A 16,610-nucleotide genomic window follows, 5' to 3' on the forward strand; every position below is an offset into this window, starting at 1 on the left:
CTAATTGAATTAGTTCAATTAAGTTTGAAGATCAAAATTATGATTGCAGATTTCTTAAAAAAAAAATCCCACTTTCTCGATGCCAAACCTTACAGCTCGTAACTGAATAAATTCTGACTTGTTCTTTCCCAAATGCAGGAAACAATCACTTCCAGAGATCTTCTCTTTCTCCAAAAATGGCAACCCTCATGTATCAAGTATGCAGGATAACCTTCATCTTCCTTGAGACCACTGTGTCTCTTCCTCACTCACCAGCAAAGCCCAGTTTTGAATGGGACTATCAAGGATTTACTGATAAAATTCACTGGCAATAAGTACATTTGCCTTTGGTTTGTTCAACCCAACAAAAGGCAAAATCTCCAGTTTGTTAGAAGCAGGCTGTGAAGGATGGATGGATGGATGGATGATGGATGGATGGATGGATGGATGATGGATGGATGGATGGATGGATGGATGGATGGATGGACGGATGGGGGATGGATGGATGGATGGATGGATGGATGGATGGATGGATGGATTGATGGATGGATGGATGGGTGGATGGATGGACGGATGGGGGATGGATGGATGATGGATGGATGGATGGATGGATGGATGGGTGGATGGATGATGGTTGGATGGATGGATGGATGGTTGGATGGATGGATGGATGATGGACGGATGGATGGATGGATGGATGATGGATGGATGATGGATGGATGGATGGATGGATAATGGATGGATGATGGATGGATGGATGGTTGGATGGATGGATGGATGGATGGATGGATGGATGGATGGATGATGGTTGGATGGATGGATAGATGGATGGATGGTTGGATGGATGGATGGATGGATGATGGATGGATGGATGGATGATGGATGGATGGATGGATGGATGGATGGATGGATGGATGGTGGATGGATGGATGGATGGGGGATGGATGGATGATGGATGGATGGATGGATGATGGATGGATGGATGGATGGATGGATGGATGGGGGATGGATGGATGATGGATGGATAATGGATGGATGATGGATGGATGATGGATGGATGGATGGGGGATGGATGATGGTTGGATGGATGGATGGATGGATGGATGGTTGGATGGATGGATGGATGGATGGATGGATGGATGGATGGATGGTTGGATGGATGGATGGATGGATGATGGATGGATGGATGGATGATGGATGGATGGATGGATGGATGGATGATGGATGGATGGATGATGGATGGATGGATGGATGGATGGATGGATGGATGGATGATGGATGGATGGATGGATGGATGATGGATGGATGGATGGATGGATGGATGGATGGATGGATGATGGATGGATGATGGATGGATGGATGGATGGATGGTTGGATGGATGGATGGATGGATGGATGATGGATGGATGGATGGATGATGGATGGATGGATGGATGGATGGATGATGGATGGATGGATGGATGGATGGATGGATGGATGGATGCTGTCAGACACAGCACCCTCTCCAACCAGCCCTCCACCAGCTGAATAAAGTGATTCCATATTCATTCTTTGTTTTCACTCTGTTTCAAAAAAAGCCTTTATTGAAAAGTCAAATGTAACAGGAGCTTCAAGAGGTAGCAAGGGAAAAAAAATAAAAATAAAAATAATTTGGAGGGGCAAATCCTTCAGGCCCAAAGCAGGCAGCAGATCCTCCTTGGGCTTCATGAGCAGTGGAGTTCTTCAGGTGTCTTTTTTTTTTTTTTTTTAAGTGGCTTTACTACCAAATCAAAGAACATGACAGAAAAGACCCCCAAAACCACCCAAACCCATGCTCCACCTACATGTTTTTTCCCCAAATTTCAGCAAGCTCCATCTGACCAGCAGCAATGTGCTACAACTCCAGAAGAATCAAGAACACTCAAATGCTCCTAGAAGGGAAAATTTGGTGCCACCAGCACCCTCCAGTACTGTGTGGCCCTTGGTGGCTGTGAAGCCAGGCAGTGTCTCACAGCCACCTGGCAGGAGCAACGCTCCAAGTCCATTGGGCAGATCCAAACCAAACAGCCTTTCCAAGGGTGCTGACCATGTCTTCATTCCCCACTGTGTGATGGGAGAGCCTCAGCTGCCCTTTTGCTCAGGTAGCACCATGCCAAGCTCCCTGTCCTGGAAGTCCCTGGAAAAATGGTGTGGGTTTGGCAGGGTACAGGCACTGGCATCCCAGTGGGAGACACCATCCTTACTGTGGGCATTTTGGTTCACAAGACCCTCAAATGCAGAGCTTGGGGGATGCATGAGTGGGATTTTCTGCTCTAAAACCCCCAGCTCAGTGTCTTCCAGGTGGAGGTTGCCCATGACATTCTCACTTCTCATGTAACCAGATGCTTTCACAACTTTGCAAAAGTTTTAGTCTTTGTTTGAAATACACAGTGTGGGGGATACGGGGAGAGAGGTCAGTAAGCACCTTCAAATTCATGCAGCACTTACCAAAATCAACATTAAAAAACAATTCACGTAAGAACATCCAAGTGCCTCCACGCTGAAATTCTTCCCATCTGTAAATCCCACCACTAAACCCAGGGATGACTCTAGGTCAGCCAGAGCTGTCTCCTGGAATAAGGAAACCTCAGCAGTGCTCTGCTTCACCCTGGAGTGGTTCCAAACTGTCCAGAACAGTGGTGCCCCCTCACAGACCATCTCCCACTGCTTTTGGGAAGCCTGTCCCATGAGGAGGTTTGGGTAATGCACACCTAGAGGATACATGAATTCCAACTGCACTTCAGGGTGGATCTCCCTGAGCCACATCTGCCTCCATCACTCTCTTTTAAAGAGCAAACACAGGTTGCTGATATCCTCATGAAAGATGAGCCCAACAATTTAGCAGTTCCCTCCTTTTTTTTAATATATATAATTCTAATATTTTTTTAAATACCACATCAAATCCCAATGGGATTTTGGGGGTTTTGTTTTAATGGCAAGGCAAAAATTTGCTGATCCTCCCCGTGGCGAAGTTACTTTCAAGTCAGTGAAAGTTCTTGGCCCGCAATGAAAAGTCTTTGCCAATTAGCGCTCAACAACTTCAATTCATCCCTCCTGGTTCAAGATGAGTAGGAACCTAATAAGGCTGTGATAAAAGGGCAAAAGGCACCGAGTACCCAAAGGGGATTAATGGGCTCTTCCATTTATTTGTCTTCCTAACAGCTGAACTGTTACAAGTATTGACGGTCTTCAAACGCCGGGCGCCGGGGTCTCCAATGGCCAACTCCAGCTCCTGGCCCCGAGGGGCGAGGGCTTCCCCCTGGGCGATGCCAAAACCAACAAAGCCCCCGGGATCAGGTAATGAAACTTCAGCTTTTCCCCCCTCCTCCTTCTTCTTTGAGATTTATTTACTGGCAGCTGACAAGGGGCAAATTCAGATGGAATTGTGTAGTCAAGGCCCTGTCAAGCCTTCAGAGGCACCCTTATGTCGAATCACCTTCCTGACTGGCATGTCGCTGAAAAGCCCTCGGCGCTGGTCCTTAACAGCTCCCGACAGCACAAAGGACACTCCAGACAGATGCCTACATGGCATCCTGCAGCATTTTAAAAGAGAATTAGTGGTTTTAATTATGGTCGTCGTATGAAAGGAAACCATGCAAGCTCGGCAGGAGACCTTTGATCAAACCCTTTTGCTAGCACAATGCCGCGGAACTGTGACTATTCCTAGCAAGGGGCCTTTTCTCGCTGAATGACTCACCAGTGATCTTTGAATGCAGACAAGTTCCTCACCCTCCCTCTTCATTAGCGAGCATTTCTATACAGCCCCTATATAGTGCGCCGAGTCTTGGAGCTATACAATGGGGGGGAAAAAAGAATCCCTACAGATTCTGGCCTCTACTTAGGAAGTGCTGAAGGACTCTGAGTGACTTTATTCATTAAAACAGGTTGCTATTAATTAACTGTCATAATAAAATAAAGAACTATTATTTGCATTTCTTAGTGCGCTCCCTTTAGTAATATGTATAAAAGATGCTTGTAACAAAAATGAATTTATAAGGGAGAAAAGACCCTCAGAAGTCTTTTTTCCCCTCTGCCCCCACCCCCTTTTTTTTTTTTTTTTTTTTTTTTTTAAGGTCTAGGCAGCAGGAGCCTGACTAATTATTAGGACCCGTTTTTGCAAGAGAACAAATAGAGGTAAAACACAAATATGAAAGTAATTAGGAAATGCAAAATCCTGTTTACTTGGCAACCGATTCATGCAACTGAGACTAACGAAGAGCAAATCAGCTTTGCTTGTTTGATAAACTTCAGGGTGCCACCTAAGAGGAGCTGATAAAAATTAAACTCTGCCAGCATCCCTCCGCACCGCCTTTTAGCCAACAGGCTCAGCAACATCCACGCAGCGGCTCCGTCTGTGAGCACCAGCAAATCTCATTTGAACAGGTCCAGGGGGAGGAATTTTGGAAGTTCCATCAGTGCTAGATATTTCCCCCCTCCATGGAATATCTTCTGCTGAACACCCAGCACAGACCCCTGCGTCTCACACACGCAGGATTTATAAGGCGACAGAGCACGTCAGCGGCAGGGTTCTGATTTTCTCCCTAAAAAAGGCATCACCGTCCTACTGCTCTTCACACCTGGGAAGGCTTTTGCCAGTGGTAAAGCCCTTTTTGTAGCCACCACCACTATTTATTACAATATAGGATGATACTTTATTCAGCACAGCCCCTCTTTTCTCCCGAGCAGATAGTGGGATCCACAAAAACTTCCAATTATTTCAAGACTACGCGGCTAAGGAGGGGCATCTAATCAAGATAAAGAAAACCCTCAGCTCAGTATATTTGCTTGAATGGATTTTCAATAATGCAGGTAACAAAAGCATTCAAAAATTGGATTCTGGATGCTTTTCTGCCAGGGCTGGAGGAGGGAAGGAGAAAGCCCTCCCTGAGAAAGCTGCACGGAGGAATGTGTGATATTCCCTCGCTCTGTACAAACACTCCTGCAGGGATTGAGAGGAAGAGATTTAAGTGAGGCACAACCGACCTGAAATATAGTCAATTACAACACAAAGAGTTAAAAGGACACCCCTGAACTGCTCCTCTTCCCTCTCACCCCTCTGCTTTGTGGCTTTGCAACCCAGAAGCCACAGTTTTCCATCTTTTTATTGATCATTTCTCATCCGCTGTTCGTACAGGAATTAACAGGGAATTGCGTATGCTACAAAAACAAATCAAGTGTGAGAGGATGAAAAGTAAAGGATGTTATTTTGCATCTGGAGTTAGAGATTCCCAGACAGCAGCTTGATTTTTACATGGGAAGTATTCAAAGTTGGAAATCAGCACTTGGTTTTCAAAGGATCTTTTAGGAACAGTGGCCACATGTCCCTACACACACCTCAAACCCCAGAGCAGCAGAGCATCCACCTGCAACACCCATCCCTCCTGCCCCCATCCCAGTCTGCTCCAGAGATGATGTTTGATAATGTCATCTTTACAGAAGTACTTGTTTCTTCTCTGATAATTTTACCAGAAGAAATCCTGGCCTGGCAGCAATTTGTGCAAAACACTGAGCTGAGACATCATAAAACCACAGAATAACGTATGAAGTTTTAGATGAACAGAGCTTTGCAGGAACACCACCAGAGTTTGGGGTCTGTTTCAAGCATTTGAAGTACTGTTAACTGACAAAATATTGAAAAACGCATTTTATGTCTTTTTTCTTGAAAAGAAGAAGCTGAGTTCTTGTTAACCCCAGAAGTCGCTTTGCTGTTGGGGCAGATTGAAAAGCAGGGTGGATTTGCACTCAATTATGTTGGTTAAAGCCTCAACACCTCCAAAACTGCACTTCTGGCATCCCCAGGAGCCACGAGGATGTGGCAGAGCAGATGGGGATTCTGGGCTCACACAGAAAGAGGCCACAGCATGGATGCCATGGCCCATGGAGGGAGCAGCATCCCAGGGGAGCAGCATCCTAGGGGAGTTGCTCTTATGTCCCATGTGGGGTCTCAGGACCATGGTCCCTCTGCCCCAGTGCAGGAGATGTCACACTGCTGCCAGCAGAGTCCCTCTGCAAGGGTAAATACACGAGTTGCTTGGTCAGGGTTGGAACTCTAAGCAATAAAGACCATCCCATCATAAAATCCCAAAGGAATGAAAGCAGCCATCCCTGAAAAGCAAGGGAGGCAGAAAAAAATGTGTTGGTCTCTACCCACCTCATTCCAGCAGGACATCCTGTCCTTCCAGCACCTAAAGGGGTTACAGAGAGCTGGAAAGGAACTGTTTACATGGGCATGAAGTGACAGGACTAGGGGGGAAGGCTTCAAAGGAGGGCAGGGTTAGACAGGATATTGGGAAGGAATATGTGAGGGTGGTGAGGCCCTGGCACAGGTTGCCCAGAGAAGCACCTGGCAGTGTCCAAGGTCAGGCTGGAAGGAGCTTGGAGCAACTTCCTAACAGCTAGGGATAGTGGGAGGTGTCCCTGCCCATGGCAGGGGTGGAATGAGAGGATCTTGAAGGTCCCTTCCAACCCAAACCATTCTGGGATTCTGTGGTTATTATTCTGCAGTGCCCTTGGGCACAGGCACAGCCAGGGTTCAGAGCACATCCAAAACAGTGAATGACCAGGCTCCTGTGGGGGGTGGGCATCATCCCACAGCTTGTCCTGCTGGAAACCCACCACAAAAACACCCAGACACAGCACAGCTAATGAAAAATGGCTTTAGGAAACCTCTTTGCTCAGCAACAGGGGAAGCAATAAAATGCTAAATACATTTTTACATCTAGAATGGAAGCTGCATTCATAAAAAAACATATATATTCACAGTTCAAGTTCATAGTTTTCTTGTAAAAGAAAACTCTCCTTTTTGAAACCCGCTATTTAGTGGTGAGCTTCTCCCCTACCCCCAAAAAAGTTCATTTGGCAACAGAAATCAAACATCACTGTGTTCCTGCAGAGGGGATCACACCTGATTTCCTCTCTGCTGCCATTTCTGTCACCTTTTAAAACCCCTCTCACGCTGCCAAGAACTAATTCAGATTTTAAGTCCCGGCTTCAACACTTCAGCAGGACCAGGCGCTACCCAGCTGCGCGCCTCAGCTCCGCTTTCCTTCTCCTCAGCCCCTGCAGCTCTTCCCGGAGGTGCTGCACAGCCTGCAGGATGTCCTGGCGCTGGGGATCATCCTCTGCCTTCTCAGTGTAGAGCAGGAAATGTTTCACAGCCTCGGAGAGCAGCGTTTCGGGATCCACGTCCCCCCGGCGGAGGCGCAGCATCCTCTCGCAGGCGATGGCGTAGTTCTTGTGCCAGTTCACCGGGTGATGGGGATGGGAGTTGACAATTTCTCTGTACGACTGTTAAAGGAACAAAGAAAGAGAAAAAAGAAAAAAAAAAAAAAAAAAAAAAAGGAGGTGAGGGCAGCAAATTAATTGAATGAAGTGGGAGCAACAGCTTCTTTTTAACAGTGCTACAAAACTGCCTGGAAAGAAACAGATGCTATTTAGATGTCCAAGTCCAGAGCTGGAGTATTTCTGTAATTCGCTCTGTGTTTGCCATTCAGCAGCATGAATCAGAAATCCAAGGGGGGCTGAAATGTTTCCCTTCCAAGAGCAGCTGTTTGTTTAGAAACATTACAGATGATGGTGATAACCCCACGGCACATTATGTGCTTCCCCCAGAGAGGTGTTACACCAAGCTGGGGGAAAAAAGAGATTTAACTGCCGCGCCTGCGAGACATTTACTCAATATTTCAGGAGATCAGGACGTCTTCCACAGGACTTAAGCAGTCTGTTGACTTCAGTAGGAATATTCATAAGCTCAACAGCAGGCATGTGCCTGGGAACTTTGCAGAACAGCAAAAATCACAGCAAAACGGGCAAGAATTAAGGAAACTATTTGTTGATTCTCTGCTGGAGTATGAAATACTGCTCCTCTCTGCTGACACACACTGATCACTCTGTGCATCTGTTGGCATCTCAGGCAGTCCAGTATTTCCAGAGATACCTACACCAGCTTATGGGTGTTATTCTTTGGTGTGAAATGCAGCAGAATTAATTTGCAGTGAGAAGACTGTCGGATTTTACACTTGCTGGCTCAGACACACGACTGTGTAATGACAGAGGGGACAAGAGCATAGAGGGGACTTCAGGACAAGCAATCTCTTGGCATGGGTTTGCAGCCCAGCACAGACAACATAATTATAGCAAGAGCAGGGTGTTGACTGGTTTGCTTTTGGCATCCTCCATGACCGAGGGGGCAAGCAGGAATGGATAAAATCCCTGAACAAATCTCTTTGAATCGGCTATGCTCCCAGTTTGCATAAACAAGGGGAATGCAGATCACAGGGCCTGCATGGAAATACCCTATTTCCATGGACTCCAGAAATTTAAAAGAAAAGGGGGGGAAAAAAATTATGATGGAGGCTGCAGGGAGCATTCCTAACCCAAATTCAGGACTTACAGTGTATGCAAATGTGTAAAGTTGTGATTTCATTTCTGTAGTCACACTGGCTGTTTCTGCTAGGTCAAAGATGAAGAAAGCTGTTTTCATCCTAGGAAAACAAGAAAAACTTCCATGTGGTAACTGCCTAATGCAACCAGCTCACATCATACATGGCTTCAACATATCCACCTGTGGAACAGCACACAGGAGCTCCATTTAAACCATCAGTGATACAAATTTCTCTCCATAATCTATTTCCTCACTACATCCCAACCGCCTTTGAGAGACTTTGAGCAGAACCTTTTGGTGAACAAAACAGCCACTTTCCTGAAGGCTTTGCTGGAGGCCTTGCACGCTTCATCTCATCCTGCCAGCCTTTTCCTTCTAAAGCTTGGCACATGTAGACCCAATAAGGCCATGGCCCATCAAGCTGCCTGCTTTGGTGTGTGTTTCCACACCAGTGAGCTGGCAGCGCCCACTGGCTGTTGGAAGAGAGCAAAGGAAAATTACCTGGCTTGCCACATCTCCTCGTTGGCAACAGCTTCCCAGGAAGAGGGGCTGAAACTAAACAGGAATGGAAACAAAATTCAGCCATCAGATCCACGTGGCTGGGTTTCACCCACCACAACCCTTCCAACCCAGGCAGCTACACACATCCCAGGCAGCAGAAAACCTGTCATGAAGTCTGTGGCTCTGACAGCAGGAAATTCAGCTGATTCTCTGTCCTTCAAAGAACTTAGTTCCTCTCTCTCCATAGATGGAGCCTCTGGTATATCAGGTGTTTCACAGCATCCCAGTTCTCAAAGCCAGAGATGTTTTTTACCACCACAGGTCAGCCTATGACATTTAAACCTCTAGATGTCTCAATAATTTTAGATCCTGATCATATTTTAAGGTCAGAATTGGACTTCATGCTTGACTAGAGATGTCCTTGCTATTTTTCACACTATTAAAAATCACAGCTCATGGAATGGTTTGGGTTGGAAGGGACCTTAAAGCCCATCTCATTCCAACTCCCTGCCACGAGCAGGGACACCTTCCACTATCCCAGGTTGCTCCAAGCCACATCCAACCTGGCTTCCAGGGATGGGGCAGCCATCCTCTAGGACAGCTCCTCTAGGCTCTAGAGGACAGCTCCTCTAGGCTGTGCCAGCATCTCACCACTCTCACAGGGAAGAATTTCTCCCTGCTATCTCTCCAGAACACAAAACACTGAGATTATGACTCTTGTTTAATTCCTGTAACACTGCAGCGGGTGTGGCAGTGCTGCTGGCAGAAAATGATGAGCAGGAAGGAGCAGAGGCTCCTGTGCCTCATACCTGCCATAGTCCTCAGTCCAGTTATAGAGATTCCTTGTGAGACGAATCCACTCTCCTGGGTCAAACACAGCTCCAGAAGGAACCAACTTCTCACATGTACCCCAGGGCCAGAGCGAGTGGCTCCTTCTCCAGGTCGAGTCCCCTTCATGAAGACCTATGCACACAAACACTTCCTTACTGCCAAAAAAACCAACAGAGAGAGCAATGGTGAAGCCACCTCAGAGACTGAGGCCACCCCATGTCCCTGAGCAAACCAAACCCCACCACACTGTGCAGCAAACTCGCTCATCCAGCACATCTCCCATCAGCACAGGCACATTGTGGGGCAGTCTGGAAAACAGATGAATTCCCCACCTGGCATTGCCCATCTTGAGCAGCCAGCACAGCTGGCACATCCTGTCCCCTCTCCTGGACCTCCCAAACAGGCAGAAGCTGTAGGAGAAGCCCATTTCTCCCCACTGGCACCTGGCTGTGCTCCTGTGCCTTCCCACCCTCGCAGGGCTCACCCCAGCTAGTCTAAATGCAGATGCTATTCTTATTCGTGTGAGTATCTAATCCTTTCTCCACTCTTACTGAGCTATTTTTATATGATGATTATTCCTGGAATACATTCATTCTATGCTAATCAGTTGGCCACAATGTTCACAAAGGAGAAGCAGCAGCAATTTGCTCTCCAACCATCGTCGTTCTGAGTACACAGGAACGTTCCTATTCTCTGTGATGAATTGTATCAACAACAACAACAAAAAATCATCAGTAAACACTCTGCAGATCACCTTTTTTTCCCTCCTTCCTAAAAACCAAACCAACCACAAAACAACAGGCAATATTCTATCCGGATGGAGTTACTTTTGCAGAGATATTTTGCTTTAATTGCAAAAATAATCTCGCCACCGGGGAGGAAGTCAGTGGAGAAAATTGGTCTTTTGGATGCAAGCTGTTCCATAAACAATTTCAAGAGGCAAAAAAAAAGGTCAGAGATTTTAGGAAAGCTGTTACATATGAAAGAAATGCTTACTGTTTATTTACTTTGAGGAAACGATGGAGATTAAAGGCGAGTGTCCCGTCGGGTAATACTCCTTCCACAGGATTCCACCGGTCCCCAGGAAAATAAACGCCAGGTAAATGCTTTGCCAGCTTGGGTAAATACCATTCATAAGTCATCATCTGGAATAAAAGATATTATCACAACTACAAGAGGAATCTGAAGATTTACAATCCAAGAAATGGATTCTGCAGGAGTAATGACCATTTGCTCAGAGAAGTCATCCACCACATCAGCAATGACACGGCACCAGAGCACCAGGCTGGGTCACCGTGATCAGATTGGGTCACCATGGTCACATCACAGCACCAGACTGGGTCACCATGGTCAGATTGGATCCCCATGGTCAGACTGGGTCACCATGGTCACATCACCATGGTCAGACTGGGTCACCATGGTCAGACTGGGTCACCATGGTCACATCACAGCACCAGACTGGGTCACCATGGTCAGACTGGGTCACCATGGTCACATCACAGCACCAGACTGGGTCACCATGGTCAGATTGGGCCACCATGGTCAGATTGGATCCCCATGGTCAGATTGGGTCACCATGGTCACATCACCATGGTCAGACTGGGTCACCATGGTCAGACTGGGTCACCATGGTCAGACTGGGTCACCATGGTCAGACTGGATCCCCATGGTCACATCACAGCACCAGACTGGGTCACCAGTGCCTTCTGATCAGAGGCACCTGGTCCTCTCTCCAACACAAAGTAGCCACTGCTGGTAAGACACACAGCAGGGATTTGGTTAAACACCAAGAATTGGGTTTGGGGTTTGCCAACAAGTCAGAGACTTGTTGCAAAGCCAGGTGATGAGAGCATGATGTGGCAGTGGAAGTGTGGGTGACCCATTCTGGAACATTTTTTTATTCCCTTTTCCCATTTCTCAGTGAAAAAGGAATGTGCACACCATGCTCCATCCCAGGGTTACCCATAAACCTCTTTTTTAAAAAAATCAATTTTATTTATTCATCACATCATGAGCTTTCTTGAACAGAGAGCCCCTCTCAAGGAGATCAAAGAACAACTGAACTTTTGTTTAAACCTGCCTTTCTAAACAGCATTTTCTGGACATACCTCCTGATCCACTAAGGTGATATCTGGCCTCATGCCCTCACAATAATGAAGGTAACGAAGAGCATTCCCAGGCAAGTCTCCTCTCAGCAGGATCACTGCCCCTGTTGGCATGGAGGATAGCACGTTCCTTGCAAACTTATCAACAACGTAGTTGTTGCTCTGATCACAAGTGCTGAAGAGGACAGATGAAAAACAGAATCTTAGAACCAGATGTTTGCATGGCTTTGCAGAACTTCAGAACGATTTTATGCAATGGGCACCCACAGGGAAAACCCACCCTGGTCAGGCTGGAAACATCACAGAGTCACAGAATGGTTTAGGTTGGAAGGGGACTTGAAAGTTCATCTCATTCCACCCCTCTGCCATGGGCAGGGACACCCTGAACTATCCCAGGTTGCTCCAAGCCCCATCCAACCTGGCCTGGAACACTGCCAGGGATGGAGAGTGTCAACAACTTAATCACTACAACAACTTAATATCTCCATTTCCAGAGAAACTGAGAGACAGAAACAAAGCATTTAAAGCACAGGCCCTCAGACAGCACCACCCACTACAGTTTCACCAAAATACACACTCACTGCCCACCCTCACCTTAATTCTGATTTCTCCTTAAATCTAAAACCTTACTAGTTGGTGCTGGAAGTGCCAGTACAACAATGGTTCTGTAGAGCCCACAGCTCACCTATGGAGAAGCCTTTGGAAAAGGTGTGCTAAAAAAAGGATTCCTGAGGATGAAGTCTACACTTCCTTGGTCAGCCTGTACCTGAGCAGGACATTAGGAATCTATCCAACCAATCTATCTAACTGCACACAGTTATGGGATAGAGAAGCCCCAAACTACAGATAAGTTCTTCCAAAATGGGAAAAATAAATGGAAAAAACTTCAGGGCACAAGGTAACCTGAAGGACACCAAGAGAAGTTCAGGTCAAATGAATTCTGCAGACCTCCTTAGGAGACAAAGCAGAGATTTACAAGGGTTTTTTTAGTAGAAGTTTACACATCTATGGAGTTTTTTTCCTTCAACCTCTGTGACATCCCCATGTACAGCCTGGAGTTGGTGACTCTGAGGGAGATCAAACCAGGGAGTCCTGCAGGTTGTGACCAGGCAAGCTTAGGTAGGGTGTGAGAAGTGCCTTTCCCACTGCCAGCCAAGGACAGAAACCCCAGGAACACCCCAGCTCACCCTGCAAGTTCCCAAGAGAACTTCTCACCTGTAATTCGCCCAAAGTTGAGAAGCAACGAGGGCAAGAGCAGGAAGCCACTCCAGGCACGGCAGCAGCCAGGTGCCCTCCAGCACAGTGCTCCTCCCAAGGCTGGCCAGTGTGGCCAGCCCCAGCCCTGCCAGCACAGCCACCACAGCACTGCTCTGCAGCCAGAACCGCTCCACCTAGGAGAGACAATCCCAGAACTGGCCTTGGCTTGGAAGGGACCATAAAGATCATCCCATTCCAGCCCCCCATCTCACACCTTCCACCAGAACAGGTTGCTCCAAGCCCTGCCCAACCTGGCCTTGGAGCTGTATTTTGGCACCTTCTGCAGCTTCAAGAGAACTGTCTGCTCCTGGTCAGGTGGTTTTAAGGTTTTTTAAGTGTTTCTCTCAAAAATTAACATACCAGAGCAACTTACCACGCCTAGAAACAGAGGCTTTGTAACATCTAAATTTGCTCTCCAAGCAAAGAAAAGGGAATAAAGGCAGAGCATTCCAGTGAACAGCCAGATCACAGATGACTTCTGATGCTTTTTCCTATTAAAAAAATAATGTATCACTCCTGAGACACGATGAAAAACGAAGCAAAAATTGTATGTGCTTGAACTCCTTGCATACCAAAATGCATTTAGCACAAGGAGCTGATGAGTCTTTCTTTACCTTTGCCATTTATGAAACTTCTGTTTTCAAAGCACAAAACCATGAGGATTTCAGGAGTTTTAAGCTTGCCATCTACCAAGCCACGGGGTGAACCAGGAGAAAGGGATATTTTGCTCTTTATCATAGATGACCACAGCCAATTGCTGCAATTTCTGCAGCAGCAAGCAGAAGGCAAAGCGAGCTGCCCGTGCAGGCAGTAAGAGAAAATGTGCAAAAAATGCACATTGAAGCAAATATTGTCCAACTTACAGCAGTGCTGGGCTCACACAGGCCACGAGTGCCAGGGCAAGGACGGGAGGGGAGAGCTCTGACTTCATCTGTGCCAGCTGGAAACTGTGGAGAAATTCAAGTGTGAATGTGTCACCCCCAAATCACCGCTTGCACTCAATTGAAGTGTCAGGAGAAGCAGGGAATAAGCACAACAGAACATATTCCCTTTCTTCTGGGATTAAATCTACCAGAAATGGAGACAAGAGTGGGTTATATGGCAGGATTTTAAAGGGAAAATCACTGGGATGGGGGATCCAGTGTTTTTCCTTCAGTGGGGAAGACAGAGGGCAGGAATTCTGTCCCTCTAGAGAGGATGAGGAGGGGAAGGAGAGGAGCCAAGCTGGCCCAAAGGAGAGCAGCAGCAACAGGTTACTCTCCACTGGTCTTACTCACAGCAGCATCTCTCCCATACTGGATCCTGTCTCGGACTTGGCCTAAAATAAAAACAAAGGAAACCCATGAGGAACCCACACGCTGATTTGGTATCACTGGGGCAAGGAAAGTCTTCTCATTTCCTGTTTGCAAGAAAGGCAACCTCTACTCAAACCTTGACTGCAAGATGTTCTCCCACATTCCTGTTTTATGTGATGCCACTGAAGGATTTACCCCCTGGGAAAACGTGTCTTCAAGGTGCTGACAACACATTATCCTGTGATTAGGGCATGTCATATGGTTTAGCCATGATCTCAGCTGAATCATGGAATCATTTGGGTTGGAAAAGCCCTCTGAGATCATCGAGTCCAACCATTCCCCCAGCCCTGCCCTGCCCACCACTAACCCATGTCCTCAAGTGCCACATCCACACATCTTTTAAATCCCTCCAGGGATGGTGATTCCTCCACTGCCCTAGGCAGCCCATTCCAATTCCTGACTATTCTTTCTGTGATTTTTTTTTTCCTAATATCCAATCTAAACCCCTCCTAGCACAACTTGAGACCGTGCCCTGTATCTTCATGTTGCAATTATTTACTGGGACATCTCCCCACAGCCTGAGACAAGCTCAATTCCTCCTTGCTCACACTTGCCCCTATCTCCTCTGCCCTGACAGAGGCAGAGCTGAACAAAATCTTTGAGACAATGAGAATTTTTACTGCGGAGACCTGCAAACCACAGCACAAGTCTGAGAAAAAGACACACTGTGTGGAGGCAAGGAATTACCTTCATTGCTGCCTGTTGGAAAAGTGGTGGCTACCAGATAAAAGATAAGATAAACAGGCTCAGGAGGTCTGGAAGGAATATTTAATCTCAATAAAAATGGAGTAGCTAATTGCATCCAGGATTTGATTAAAAAAATAAGTGTTAGAGGATGGAGAGCCAGGTCACAGCTCCTGAAGCCCCACCTTGTTGGCAGCTGATGGCCCTGGACACATCCAGCAGAGAGATGACATTTCTGATCCATGGCTTACAGGTGGAACCCTCTCCAAAATATTTTCAGGGCTTTTTTTTAGACCCTGCCTGCCCTTAAAACAGAGCTATGGGATGTAAAAGCTGTCTGTCCATCCAGCAGTGCTCTGGCATTATCCCATCTGGCAGTGGGACCAAATGCATGGATTTCTCTGTATTTATTGCTCCTGCTTCAGACAAGTTCATCCTAAATGTGATTTGTGGTGTAGGATTACACGCAGTCCATCCCTAAGCCTCCTGAACATCAACTTGAATTCATCACATTTGATGGAGAGAGGAGTTAAGGGATTTGCATGCCTTGGTATTGCTCTGCCCAGTGGAGGCTGATTCTCAGGAGATGGCTGGGAACAGGACAACAGGGCAAGTCTCACAAGTCCTCCAGGGGACTGATCTCTGGTCTCTGTAGGAGTTTTTGGACAGATTTAGTGGCAGCAGCAGGAATTATCATGTCTTTTGACACACATCCTACAGCCAGACAGCTCTCTGAGCAGGGTGGAATGGCACAGTGACAGTGATGCCTGCATGTGAGGGGTGATTTCTGAGGATATGGGGCTCCAGGACTCCAAGGAGTGACACCACACCTTTTAATCCTTTTTGCTCTCAGTGGTGTGATTTCCCAGCCCTCTGCCCTGAAATCTTTGAAGCAGGACAGACTCTGGGGTGATGGGCTGGTGATTTCCTTGGGTGGCCAGAGCCCAGCATCCAAGTCAGAGCTGGAGGAGGCAGATGCAAACCCTACACTCTGAAAGCAACCACAGATTCTCCCCTCTCTTGGCAAGAGCAGAGACCTCAATAACTCAGATGAGAGGATCCTGAGAACCCTCAAACCAACCACTCACTTAAATTCAACATTAGTAAGTTAAGAGGAATAATTTAGAACCCTCAAACCAACCACCCACTTAAATTCAACTATAGTAAATTAAAGAGGGATAGTTTTTAAATGAAAACTGTTTACAACCTCTTTAAATGCCTGGGTTAAAAATAGAAAAATAAGATAATATTCATCTTAAAAACACCACAAAATGGATGAGTCCCTCTGGCACAGTTTGTTATTTGGGCTCCTACACACATAAGACACCAATGCAGCTCCCAGGAAATAATATGGCTCACCCCATAAAGCAGTGAGAATTATCTCTTTGCTTTCCCAGTCAAGTGACCCATTCCCACAAAACCTGACAGGTCAGGAGGTTGAAATCAGAAATGAATGCTTAAAAAATGAAACATTTTCAATTTCCTTCCCCACAAGCC

General features: G+C 46.7%; 1 protein-coding gene across 1 annotated transcript in view; it reads right to left on the reverse strand.

The window, feature by feature from the left end:
- Window positions 1–5,081: 5,081 nt before the first annotated feature.
- Window positions 5,082–16,610, reverse strand: part of TMEM260 (transmembrane protein 260) — a 34,491-nt gene continuing 22,962 nt past the window's right edge. Inside the window, exons 7-16 of the mRNA XM_014257431.2 lie at window positions 14,352–14,392; window positions 13,938–14,021; window positions 13,448–13,565; window positions 13,033–13,208; window positions 11,821–11,992; window positions 10,709–10,857; window positions 9,691–9,867; window positions 8,882–8,935; window positions 8,390–8,480; window positions 5,082–7,284 (exon numbers count right to left, since the gene is read on the reverse strand). Coding sequence (XP_014112906.2) covers window positions 7,012–7,284; window positions 8,390–8,480; window positions 8,882–8,935; window positions 9,691–9,867; window positions 10,709–10,857; window positions 11,821–11,992; window positions 13,033–13,208; window positions 13,448–13,565; window positions 13,938–14,021; window positions 14,352–14,392 — 1,335 coding nt within the window. The 3' untranslated portion in view covers window positions 5,082–7,011. The remainder of the gene's footprint in view (window positions 7,285–8,389; window positions 8,481–8,881; window positions 8,936–9,690; window positions 9,868–10,708; window positions 10,858–11,820; window positions 11,993–13,032; window positions 13,209–13,447; window positions 13,566–13,937; window positions 14,022–14,351; window positions 14,393–16,610) is intronic.

The sequence above is a fragment of the Pseudopodoces humilis genome, chromosome 7, assembly GCF_049639895.1.
Source record: "Pseudopodoces humilis isolate 2021_Gansu_Grassland_sample_001 chromosome 7, ASM4963989v1, whole genome shotgun sequence".
Classification (NCBI taxonomy): Eukaryota; Metazoa; Chordata; class Aves; order Passeriformes; family Paridae; genus Pseudopodoces; species Pseudopodoces humilis.